This window comes from Pelobates fuscus, chromosome 3, assembly GCF_036172605.1.
Source record: "Pelobates fuscus isolate aPelFus1 chromosome 3, aPelFus1.pri, whole genome shotgun sequence".
NCBI lineage: Eukaryota > Metazoa > Chordata > Amphibia > Anura > Pelobatidae > Pelobates > Pelobates fuscus.
The window spans coordinates 318,616,422-318,630,255 of NC_086319.1; the positions used below are offsets into that span (position 1 = coordinate 318,616,422).

Sequence of the window (13,834 nt, forward strand, 5' to 3'; positions counted from 1 at the left end):
TTAAAGCAACACTCCGGTCACCATAAAAACTTGATCTAAATTAAGTTGTTATGGTGCCAGGAGGCCTCTGGGTGCTCTCTTACCTTAAACAGAGTAACCCCAAAGGTTGCTTCCTCGCTGATCTCCAGGTCCTTCAGGCAGCATCCAGCATCTGAATCTGAGTTAGAGGAAGCAAGGGCGCCGCTGCTAGGCTAGAGTGGTCAATTGATGCTGTAACAGATTGAAGATCCTTACCTGTTTTCGTGTGGATATTACAATACAGCAGTTCAGGACCTCTAACGTATTCCCTATACGAATACAAACTACCGAACACCGGACCACCCTGCTGTTTCATTAAGTGGTTATTTACCTCCCTGATCGGCACATTCAGCTTCAAAGGGAAATGCGCGAACGCGTTGTTTCAGTTCCTGGTTGGCCGCCATTTCGCAACTTTTACACGTGTTCGCGGCCATCTTAACTCCCGAACAGCAGTGTTTTGCCGTCGAGCGTCTGGAACTAAAATCGGACACTCGAGTAGGCAAACACCGCTGAGACTTCCATAACCCCGGAACTTCGTGCCAAAACTACCGAACACCCTGCCGTTCGGTAGAAAGACTTAATAGCCTATGGGGATGCTAGCGAACGTCGAGTTTTGCATGGATGGCAAGCCTTTCTGTGACTTTTAACACACGAACAGAGACCGACCGCAAGGCCAAAATTCATGGAACTATTTTCGGCTACTTTGCCTGTGCGGTCGGTCAAAGCTTTAAAGTCCCATATCTCCCGAACCACTGAACCGAATGGACTGATTTTTTTATATGTTGTTCCCCCTAGAATAGGGCTATCTGGATTCTACACCTGATTTATGCATGTACCCCAGGTATTTTGGGGTACATCCAGAACTTGAGAAATGTGTTTCTGTTAATTGGGTTACAAGCTTATCTGAGGGGTGGAGATGTGTGGGTTGTACCTTATGTTTTATTGGTTGTTGTGTTAATTATGTGGGTTTCTCCCTTGCATGGGCAGAATCACATAAAAGGAGAATCCCTGTCATTAAAATTCAGTTCTTCTTGACCCTTCAAAACGTAGCCTCGTCTCGTTCTTGGAAGGGGATTTACTGCATTACCAGCTTGCTATTTTAACAGCTATGCCTGACTCTTCTCTTGGATCTCGTGGATGGGAATAAGCAACTCCACTACTGCACAGCAGCTTGCCAGGAAAAAGGACGTCTCCAACGGCTGATACCCTCTCACTACTAGGGTAGCCGTTATAGATTCTCTAAGCCAATCAGTAGCTCCCCTTTCATATAGCGGTACTTACCGTTCGAGAATGGTTTAACCCCTTGAGGTAAGAGAGCGCCCGAGGGCTTTCTGGCACCATAACAATTTAATTTAGATCAGGTAGTTATGGTGTCTAAACTGTTCCTTTAAGAGAGGGTCATGTTCGATGATGTTAGAAGATTGTGGCATGGGAATTATGGTGAAACTGTAGCAGGATGTGAGCATTGCTCTATAAATCAGGTGATGGGTAGTATAGGTTTATGATTGGGTGAAGAATTTCGAACTGAAGATTTTCACAAGGTAGTGGCTGTTTTGGTTACATGAGATGAATGCTGAGAGAAGACTGGAAAGAAAAAAATATTTATTATGAAAACGATATAGTACTTTTGAAACAATTTGCTTGATGCTGTATGGATGATCCAACTGTCCAATGCCCAGGGCAAAAACCATTGTGAACTGCTCCATCCAGCCCAACTGTTATCCAAGAGCATACGTCCTCGTTTTACCTCGACACCATGATACTGTTGGTCATCCCTGTGCATGACAGCAGAAAGGAAGAAAGCTTCTTGCTTGGGATTTTTTTTTCATGTGCAGTTAGAGCAGCCTGGATATTACTGACAAGTTGGCTTTAAAAGACACACACACATCAATTAATAAAAATACATATAAATATTCAATTAATAAAAATACATATAAATATTCAATTAATAAAAATACATATAAATATTCCACTTTCTGCACTTCTGAATAGATACTAAAAATCCCAAACCCACTCTAAATTACAAGCTACACACATATTGCTATTATTATTATTATTATTATTATTATAGTTTTTTTGGCAATACAAATATATACATGTGATAATATATGTGAAATAAATCCATGATCCAATAATATATGTGAGATAAATATGTGTATACTGCTTACTGTCCATTACATCTATTCCAGTTACACGTGGATTGTGCCAATTTCATATTCTAAAAACACTTCTCTGGGGAACTACTGGCTTCAAACTCCCACAGGTAACAAGTCTTACAGGTCCTGTATAATGAAAGTGAATGGTTCCTTATAAAAGGTGGTGTAACATTTATCTGAATAGATAACAAAACAAGATTTACTAGCTAGAGCTAATAGTTTTTAATCAGAGGAAGAATTGCTATTAATCCTCCCAAATGTATGTATTTTCAAAAGTAGATTTTTTGATTTGTCAAATGTTCTTATATGTTAATAGTCAGTGTGAATAGAATATTGCAAATATCAGGCTAGGTAAATGGAATGATTACCGAAAAATCTTTCATAAACTTTCTTTAAAGCGGATTTATAAATGAATGGACACATATGAGGCCGTGTGAGCTAGTAATGTCTTTCACTCTTTCACTTTTGCTCTTAGTTTATTTACTACAACGGGAATTGTGGAAATTTGACCAATTTTAGAAAAAAAAAAGTAGCTGAACTGGAAACATTCTCTAACTGAGACACTTTTCCAACTTGATTATTTGGGAATAAGATTTGCAAATTAATTGTCAACTCCCACAATTCCTGTTTAGTGATAACAATACTTAGACTGTTGGGAGGAAACGGGAGGCAGAAGGTTCCTCCCACGAGCTGGGCAATTCGGAGCGTTGCCATGGGTTACCACGGCAACGCTCCGAGGATCTCGCCAGAGGATTGAACTCTGCCTGAAGCCAGAGGAGCTGCAGGCAGGCTAGAGCTGCTCATCTCCACCGGACCACCAGGGCAATGTCCCTCTCTCTGAGGAAAAGGTAAAATAACTTTTTATAATGTATTAATTAATTAATAAACATAAAAAAATGCATGTTTACTCCGGCCCCCACCAATAAATAGGCCAAATAGCAACAGTTACACACAGCAAACCTCATACACACACACACACACACTGCACCGTCACCCACACACACACATGCAGCACCCTTCATACACACACAGCACCCCTCATACACACGCACATGCACACACATACAAACACTTACCTCTCAAACACAGCACTCCTCACACACATTGCACTTATCACACGGACAGAGCACCCCTCACATACCCCCCCACACACAGCACTCCTCACACTTCATAAACACACTGCACCCCCCTCCCACACACACATAGAGCACCCCTCACACACAGCACCTCTCACACACGCACAGAGCATCCCTAACAAACACACAGCACCCTTAATACACACACTGCACCCCCCACGCACACATTCCACCCATAATATACACTGCACCTCTCCACTCACTACATCTCTTATACACACACTCTACAGCCCCTAAACACACTACATCACCTATACACATACTACATCCTCTATGCACACACTTTACAGCACCAATATGCACACACTCTCTACAGACCCAAGCCACACACATTACACCACTAACACAACACAACTAAAACTGACCTATTTACACAAAACACAACATTACAATCAGCTCACTCTATATTTATACACAATCCCACAAGAAGCTTCCAAACACATGCACAATACTCTTTCCTGGCCCATTTGATAACTGGTATCCTACTTTTTGAGAGACGAGACAAGACACAAGCAATGCAGTGCAAGCGTGTCATTAAACCTACTTGCGCTGCTCAGAACAAATACAGGGTCTTTTTCTTGTGCAAGAGCACTTCACCAGGGCTCTGCGCATTGGTTGCCCTGGAGGAGCATTGAACCAATATAGTCACTTTGAGGGGATAGTGTTGGTCATTGGTGATGAAACAACAGCCTCCGTCCTCTGGCCTCACCCCATTCCCACTGGACGGCTGTGACTAAAAAATGCCCATGCCAAATTGTGTTCCCAGTCCGGCCCTGGATAACAGTATCAGCTAATGTTTTCAGCTCATTGACAAAATGCATGATAAAGGTATGTGCATTTCTCAAGCATATTTCTCACATCTTTTACTCTTTGTTTATATTATATATTATTCATATTTATTTGTATGCACAGATCAATTAAAGCAAATAATTCTCATTACGTTTTGGGAAATATAGAATCTAGTGAAAAGGAATTCTGAAGGTCAAACACAAGGTACTTCATCAGAGGTTCTAATCAAAGGCAGTTCATCAAAGGTTCTGATCAGAGGCAGCCCATCAGAGGTTCAGAACAGAGGTAGTCCATCAGAGGCTCTGAAGTGCCACTAAGGCACAAAATGCATATGTACACCACTTGGTGCATTTCCCTTTGCTGTGTCCCTGCATGGAATCCTAAATGAAGAAATAAAGATAAACTCTTTTTTTTTTCTTACATTTGCTGTTTTGGGCCTTTTTCTTCCTGGAAGTTTGGCTCTAAACTTGTGATAATATTGCAATGGCAGAGACGGACCTGTTATTACTTGGCACTATATTTACATTTACTTTTTCTTTTATTCCCTGTCTAGCTACAGTCAATGAATTTCAGATTCATACAAATGAATGGTTTCTAGCCAACATCAATGTAACAGGATACTATCGAGTTAATTATGATGATGCAAACTGGAACAAGCTCATTGCACAACTGGAGACAGACCATACGGTTCGTGAAGTTCGTTTAATGCTTAAGTATTTATACATGATGAATAATATGTTTCTAATATAAGAGAAACAAGCAAAGCACATTCACAATAAAATAAAATCTCCCAGAGTTAACACTACTGGGACTCCTAGGCACCAACTACAGGGAAATCAAATGATTTTCTGGGTTCTTGGAGATTCTTTTAAATTTGCAAGTTATATGTTGCCACCTGATAATTATGCCAACAAGTAGACACAGTTGCTAGCTGTAGTGGTTATGGTGGATACTCTGGATGTTTTTGACAGTTTTGATTTATTAATGTTTTGAAAGTTTAATATGCTGAAAAAAAAACATAGGGAATAAAGAACTTTTGGCTATAAAAGCTGCCTTTGCCGAATGGAGACATCTCTTGGAGGGAGCCACCCATCCAATTACTGTCCTCACAGATCACAAAAATCTGGAATGTATTCAATCAGCTAAGAGACTGTCAGCCAGACAAGCACGCTGGTCCCTATTTTTCTCAAGGTTTAATTTTTTTATTTCATACCGCCCTGGTTCCAGAAATGGCAAGGCAGATGCCTTGTCTAGGATAGCTGACCCCCTCCACACTACAGTAACCAAAGCCACCATCTTGCCTGAGAGTAGATTTTTAGGAGTTACCTTTCCTTCTGATCTAATGTCTCGCATTAAAAAGGGCTACGCTGATGATCCAGTTTTTCGTGATCCTCCTCGTGATCTTCATATGACCATGCTTAATGGGTTTTGGATTTTTCAACAACGTCTGTTTGTTCCAGAATCAGTGCGACTGGACGTTTTACGTCTCTTCCATGACTCAAAACCAGCAGGTCATCCAGGAATCCGAAAGACACAAGAACTACTTACCCGATCCTTTTGGTGGCCTAAATATTATGAGGATGTTAAGAAGTATGTGTCCTCTTGTGATGTATGTGCCAGACATAAGACTCCTCACTCATCCCCTGTTGGCATGCTTCAGCCTCTTCCTATTCCTCATCGTCCCTGGGGATCTATATCCATGGACTTTATTGTGGAACTACCTCCCTCTAAAGAACACACTACCATTCTTGTTGTTGTGGACCGGTTAACTAAGATGAGTCATTTCATACCAGCTCGTGGTCTCCCTTCAGCTAAACAGACTGCTGACCTAGGTATTCGGGAAATATTTCGCTTGCATGGAGTGCCTGATGAAGTAATTTCTGACAGGGGAGTGCAATTTACATCTCATTTTTGGAAATATTTTTGTTCTATTCTAGGTATTAATGTAAATCTGTCGTCAGCTTTTCATCCACAAAGTAATGGACAGACTGAGCGAACCAACCAGACATTAGAACAATATTTGCGGTGCTATATTAGTTACCTGCAGGATGACTGGCTGGATTTTCTACCCACGGCGGAATTTGCCTATAACAATGCCCAACACTGCTCCACTTCTCTGAGCCCATTTTTTGCTAATTATGGTTACCATCCAACCTTTCTAGTGAGTCTCCCAATTACTACTTCCATTCCTGCAGTCACTGACCGGCTAACCGCCTTACGAGATTCCCTTCTCATAAATTGGGTCAAAAGTTCATGGGACCTTTTGAGATCATCGCTCAGATCAATGCTGTCACCTTCCGTCTGCAACTTCCAGATTCCATGAAAATACATCCAGTGTTTCACGTTGCACTGCTTAAATCTTTTCATGAAAATACTTTCCCTAGTCGAGCCCTGCCTGCCCCACCACCAGTCCTCGTGGATGGTGAAGATGAATACGAGGTGGAAAAAATTCTTGACTCCAGGATATTCCGCAACAAGCTTCAATATTTGGTTCTTTGGAAAGGCTATGGTGAAGAGGATAGATCATGGGAACCAGTGGACAATATTCATGCTCCTGATCTTCTTCAGTCTTTCCATGCACAGTACCCTGCTAAACCAGGAAATAGGGCATCCAGAGGCTGCGCCTGTAGAGGTGGGAGTAATGTGAGGAACTGACTCTGCTGGGTTTCAAACCCTGGCTTACATGCTGCTAAACCTCTTCCTTACCACTACACCACCCTGCCTTTTGCAAATGTACCTGAGATCTGGTAACCTTGACTCTATAAGCATTGGTATCAGTGACAAGTCTCTTCAGCTGTGTCTGGTCATGTGTCTGGTTCTTGGCCTATAAAAGCCACTTCCTGTCTCTGTACCTTTGCCAGATTATTGTGGTTCCTGTACTCTCTAATCAAGCTTGTTCCTGTTTCTCCTACCTGTTGCTGATTTTGGACCGTTTTGACTTTGCTGCTTCTCCTTCCCACTGACCTCGGCTTGCCTCACTACGATTATCATCTCTCTGTTCCAGTCTCCCATCTCTGCTTAAGACCAGAAGGCCACTCAAGGCTCAGGGGCTCAACCACCTGGGTAACGAGTGGCTACCTCTGGCAGAAAACATTGCTGATCTGGCTACTGGACTCCAAAACTTTGTAACATCAATATCATTACAGGGACTCAGGAAAGGGACCGGGCCTGAGGATGGGGACAGGGACTGGGGAAAGGGACAGGGACTGAGTAAGGGAACAGGGCTTGAGGAGGGGGACAGGGACTGGGGAAAGGGACAGGGACTGAGGAGGGAGACAGGGACTGAGGAGGGAGACAGGGACTGAGGAGGGAGACAGGGACTGAGGAGGGAGACAGGGACTGAGGAGGGGGGAGAGGGCCCTAAATAGGGAGACAGGGACTGAGGAAGGGGGCAGGGACTGAGGAGGGGGACAGGGACTGAGTAAGGGAACAGGGCTTGAGGAGGGGGACAGGGACTGGGGAAAGGGACAGAGACTAAGGAGGGAGACAGGGACTGAGGAGGGAGACAGGGACTGAGGAGGGAGACAGGGACTGAGGAGGGAGACAGGGACTGAGGAGGGAGACAGGGACTGAGGAGGGAGACAGGGACTGAGGAGGAGGGAGACAGGGACTGAGGAGGAGGGAGACAGGGACTGAGGAGGAGGGAGACAGGGACTGAGGAGGAGGGAGAGGGCCATAAATAGGGGGACAGGGACTGAGGAAGGGGGGGGGAGGGACTCAGGAAAGGGACAGGGACTGAGGAAGGGGGACAGGGCCTGAGGAGGGGGGCAGGAACTGAGAAAGGGGGACAGGGCCTTAAATAGGGGGACAGGGACTCAGGAAAGGGACAGGCCTGAGGATGGGGACAGGGACTGAGGATGGGGACAGGGACTGAGGAGGGGGATAGGGCTTGAGGAGGGGGACAGGGACTGGGGAAAGGGACTAAGGAGGGAGACAGGGACTAAGGAGGGAGACAGGGACTGGGGAAAGGGACTAAGGAGGGAGACAGTGACTGAGGAGGGGGGCAGGAACCGAGGAGGGGGGGGGGGGACAGGGCCTTAAATAGGGGGACAGGGACTGAGGATGGGGACAGGGACTGAGGAGGGGGATAGGGCTTGAGGAGGGGGACAGGGACTGGGGAAAGGGACTAAGGAGGGAGACAGGGACTAAGGAGGGAGACAGGGACTGGGGAAAGGGACTAAGGAGGGAGACAGTGACTGAGGAGGGGGGCAGGAACCGAGGAGGGGGGGGGGACAGGGCCTTAAATAGGGTGACAGGGACTGAGGAGGGGGACAGGGACTCAGGAAAGGGATAAAAAAACAAACAAAAAAAAACGAAAGTGCCTTCCCCCCTCACTGAGGTTTACCTTGGGCCAGGAGGGGTGGGACAGGATCTTGAACCTGCAGCCTGCAGTCAGTGGAGTAAGCCGGCCTCTCCTGATGATGTCAGGAGGAGGGGGCGTGACTTCCTCTGCTCCCCAGAGGTCCTGTGAGAAGAGCAGAGAAAGTCACGCCCCCTCCTACTGACATTATCAGGAGAGGCCGGACGACTCCACTGACTGCAGGGAGAGAGGTGAATTTAAAAATCCGAGTCCCCATTCAGAGGCAGGGGATTCGGATTTGTGCTCCCCCTGCTCTGGCAGCCGCTTGTGCCAGCCCTGGGTCCTGCAGGACTAGTAATGGGAACGGCATTCCTGCTGTGGAAAAAGTGCAGGAACGCCGTTCCCACGCGTTCCTGCAGGACTCAAGCCCTGATTTGCCCCCAAAGTGTGTGTAGATATCTTAAAGGAGAGAACTAAAAGACAGGGGTATGAGGCAGATAAAAAAAAAGTAAGTGGGGATATCCTCACACCTACAGTGTCTTATATAAATGCTCCCAATCTCTAAGCTTGCTGTAGTGGTTATGGTGCATGAGTGCCCTAGTAGCTTTCTGTCCCATACACCCCTTATGGAGTCAAATTGTTCTTGAATAGTTTGATCTGTCACCTGGAATCTACCTGGTGCCACTCCCTGCCTCCATTTAGAGAGCCGGACCATCCTCATTATCTGCCTAACTGAAGTTTCTGCTGAGGCCCGTCTGGCTCTCTGGAGATGGTAGTGATGGATAGAAGTGGTGCCAGGTGGACCTCTGGTAAGAAGTCAATCTTTTCAAAAGCATTACAAGGAGTTGTCGAGGTAATGGTGCTTGGAGTGTTCCTTTAAGCATAAATTATTAGATCAACAAAAGTGAAAAAAAATAAAAAAAAAGCAGCACAAAAGTCAAGTATCATCAGACTATTATGAAAAAATGATTCAGCAAGAGACAGGGGATTTTTCAGGTCTCCCTCCCATTTGATGCCCAGCGCAGCCCATGAGCTTTAATGAGTTATGGTCTCATCTTCAAGCAAATCTACACAGTGTGGATCCATATTTATGGATAGTGTCCATCAGGAGCATTTCACTAAAGGTGCTCGTTAGGCATATTAAAGGGTACTCTTTGGCTTAATGAAGCAGTTTTGGTGTATAGATTATGTCCCAGCAGTCTCACTGTTCAATTCTCTGCCTTTTGTTTCAATTTTTTTTTGGCCCAAGCCACACTTACCCTGTCTGTGACTGATAAAGCCTGCATTAAAAAAAAAAAGGTTTAACTTGCAATCAGATCTAACATACCGTGTGTTTAATTTAGAAGTTTTATCTCCTGCACTGTTAATTGAACTTTAATCACACACACACGGCTCATGCAGGCTCTAGTAGGCTTTTAAGAGAGATAACACAATCTAAATGAAAAAGAATGTCGACAAAGGACATTTAAACATTAGATCTCTCTTCACAGGAAAAGTATAGGGAGACTGTGTAGGTCACATGTAGGAGATATGTGTTTAGGGCTACATAAAGTAATTTAGCTCTTTAATGGCAGAGAATTGAGCAGTTAAATTGCAGGACATGATATTTACATCAAAACCACTCCATTAAGCTAAAGTTGTTTTAGTGCTTATAGTGTCCCTTTAATATCACTACATCTATATCATATCAAATGGAACAATCTGATTTGCAGAGTGCAGGTTGTTATACTGGAGTAAGACATCTGCCACATAGATTCTAAGATGCTAAACCTTGATTTTAAGCGTTCTTCCTATTTCTAGGTTTAGTCAGTGTTCCACAGCTTTACAAAAGGTGACAACTGGTTGGAAAATCTAAACCTAAAAAACATGTTTACATTTTTCCTTTGGGGTATTCTACATCCATTTAGGAGGCTGAGGATCTCTCCAACAGATATGTATAAATGGTATTGGAGATAATTGGAAAGCTGAAGAGTGGATTTCTTCTGGACATCCTTCACGAGGCATTCTGGAACACCTTACACACGAAATCATGTCCATTATACAGCTATCAAATAAATTAGATAGTAATTTCTCTATTACTTATAAAGGGTGCAAATATGCTTCTGTTTTTTTAGGAAGAACCAACAACCTAACATTTGAAGAGGAAATAGACTTTATCCAGATGAGAGGAAATGATATGAGTTTGTTGTCTAATCTTCCTCGAGAATAGGGTTAACAGTTCTCTTACAACAGTATACCTTGGTATATTCCTCTACCTTACTAATTCACAGTACTGTTATCTTTTGAAACAACGTATAGAAAATACATGTTTATAAAAAAATTCCTATTTTGTCTTAAAGAATATTCCTGTTATCAACCGTGCCCAGATCATCGATGATGCCTTCAATTTAGCAAGGTAAGATAATTATCAAAGGGTGATACTAAACTGAGAACCAATATGGATACCACCAACCAAAAAACAAACAAACCACAAAACAGCACCATGCACTTTTCTTTGGAGTGAGCAGGAGGAGGTACTTTCAGTCGTAGATATGTATGTAGATCAATGTGCATTGGGATCTGCTAACACAACAATAATTGTTATGAGGGAGAACAGATATAATATATCACAAACCAAACATCTTTAACACTTTTATGTAACTTTTTTTTCAGAAATATCACATGTGGCACCCCACAGGAGTCTGAACCACCACCTAGCATAGGACATCTTCATTTTTTACTTTTAACAAGCAGTACCTCTATTTATCAAGCAAACCCACTGCATTGTGATGATAAACCCCTTCACACTCAGACAGTAACCATAGGCATATATATACAAGATACAACTCAATTATATTACATAAGAAATCAAGAGTTAAATGCAAATTTTACTATCTTAAATGAAGTTTGTATACAGTGGTTGAATGTATATTTGGAGTTGAGTCAAATTTAGATTTTGCCATTATGAATAATTGCATGGGATTGTTTAGTTTAGACATGGTGTTGCTACAGTTGGCTTATTAAGCAGTTCCACTCCTATGGGTGAATGGAACTTCTGCTGGGGCTGAACTGCATATCCTATAGACCCTTCCTAGCAAACGTTAATGGACGCGGCCTCACACACCAGAATAAAGGGGTCCTGATTGGCTGAAGTGCCTACCTAATCTAAACAGCTCGCCTGTACATGAATAGCAGCCTCATGAACTTAAAAGATGAGTATCATATTGTTTTTATTTTGTAAACATGTACTTTTTTGCATGTTAATATTATTAGTTAACGACAGGCTCCACTTACAGCCTTTAAACTTAATTTGGATTGGAACACAGATTTTAGACCATATCTATAGTTAGTGTAGTATCATGCATGCATGTTGTTGGGTGGCCAGTAGAATTGTGCATTTACATAATTGCCATTGGCTAGCAAGCGGTTTGTTTACAGTTGCTATGGATTGAAAAATATGTTTTTGTGTAGGGGTGAGGAATATATTTTAATTTAATATTTAAATATTTAATTTCTATTGTGTTTTAGAGCCAAGGTCGTGAATACAAGAAGAGCATTAGACACCACCAGATACCTCTGGAAAGACGTTGAATACATGCCTTGGCAGGCAGCGTTAAGCAGTCTGTATTTCTTTAAACAGATGTTTGATCGGTCGGAGGTGTACGGACCCATGGGGGTAATTGCCATGTTATAACTCATCTCATAGTTTCCTGCTATAACATCTGTGATTTGATAGAATGCGTTTGAAAGACACAGTTTTGAAAAATTGCTAGTAGTTGTAAAAAAAAAAAAAACCACAGAATACTGAAAGACAAAGAGGAGAATTCAAAGTTAATAGCAAATTTAAGGTCAAAATAGCAAAACTGGAAAAATTATTTGTCAGCTATGCTTGCAGTTCAGCTACTCTGGCCTTAAATCTAAAATTCACTTATAATTCTCACTATTAAATAACCCTGTTATATGGATTTTAAGTTAGACATTTACAGAACAACTATTTATGAGGACTGTAAAAAGTTAATCCCTTTAAATTGCCCTATTTTGCAAATTATACCTTATAAGTCATCAGCACTGAGCTTTGATTTTTCCATGAAATAGCTTGGCCATGTACACTTCTTCTCATCCTCCGTAATCTCAGTCTACGAGACTCTGCTCTCTCTTGGTTCTATCTCTCACAGCGCTCTATCAGTATTTCTTTCTCTGGCTCTGCCTCGTCTCCGCAAGCCCTCTCTGTTGGTGTTCTCTCTTCTGCCCATGGTCCCCTACTGTTCCTAACCTATACTGCCTCCTTTGGTAAACTCAACTCTTTTGGCCTCCAATATAATTTCTATATGGATAAAATGCAAATCTATCTGTCCTCTCCCGTCCTTCTTGACTCATGTCTCTGACTGCCTTTCTACTATTTCTAACTGGATGGCTGCTCCTTTTCTTAAACGTTACCTGTTCAAAACAGAAATTTTCGTCTTTCCTTTCTCAAGTCTTGCTACTCCCATATCAGTCTCCTTCCAAGTCAATGGCTCTACCATCAGTTCTACCTTAAATGCTCACTGCTTAGGTGTTCTCTTTGAATCTGACCTCTCCTTTACCCTTCATGTCCAGTTGATCATCAAATCCTGCCACTTCCATCTCAAAAACACCCGCCCCTATTTAACTAATGCCCACTATCCTCTCTCGCCTTGACTACTGCAATCTGCTTCTCAGTGGTCTTATGTGTTCCCAACTTGCACTGTTGCAGTCTAATGAATGAGGCGGCAGTCTCATCTTCCTGTCCACCCACACCTCCTATGCCTCCCCCTTCTGCTAGTCCCTACATTGGCTTCCCGTAAGTTATAGGGCTCAATTTAAAATCCTGGTACTTGCGAGCAAATCTCTACATAACGCTACTCCTACCTACATATCCTCCCTAATATACAAGTATGTTCCGTTCAGGCCCCTGCGCTCAGTCTAAGACCTGCGTCTATCCTCTGTTCGTACTCTCACCTCTGACGCTCGCCATACATGTATGTTTAGGCTATATCTACTAAACAGTAAAAAAATGAACACGTTGCAATAGTGTTTCTTTAACATCACAATTGTTTTATGCTATCAAAGTTTGCAGGATCATAATGATACAAATGTTTGCATTCTCCTACAGAAATACATGAAGCAACAAGTCAGACCATTATTTGAACACTTTAAAAATGTGACTGGAAATTTTACTACTCGACCAGAATCATTAACAGACCAGTAAGTTAAACGTTTGTGAAATGGAAGAGAGGCATAATGAGATGACACGGAGTGTGAAAAGGAATCTGTAATGTATGAAAAACAAACCTGGAGATGGCCATGGGAAGGAAAGGCACAGAGTGGCACTGCATAGGAGGGGGAATGTTTTTGGGGGAGACTAGTGGGCAAGAGGTGCATTTGCACAGGGAACAAAATCAGATTCCCTGCAGCTCCCTTTCATTTTGTATTTTCAT

At 42.8% G+C, this 13,834-nt stretch overlaps 1 protein-coding gene across 1 annotated transcript in view; it reads left to right on the forward strand.

Annotated features, from left to right (window-relative positions):
* LOC134603180 (aminopeptidase N-like) overlaps nt 1-13,834 on the forward strand; it is a 92,247-nt gene that overhangs the window by 49,188 nt on the left and 29,225 nt on the right. Inside the window, exons 11-15 of the mRNA XM_063448913.1 lie at nt 2,208-2,281; nt 4,653-4,786; nt 10,739-10,794; nt 11,907-12,054; nt 13,510-13,601. Of these exons, the coding sequence (XP_063304983.1) occupies nt 2,208-2,281; nt 4,653-4,786; nt 10,739-10,794; nt 11,907-12,054; nt 13,510-13,601 (504 nt within the window). The remainder of the gene's footprint in view (nt 1-2,207; nt 2,282-4,652; nt 4,787-10,738; nt 10,795-11,906; nt 12,055-13,509; nt 13,602-13,834) is intronic.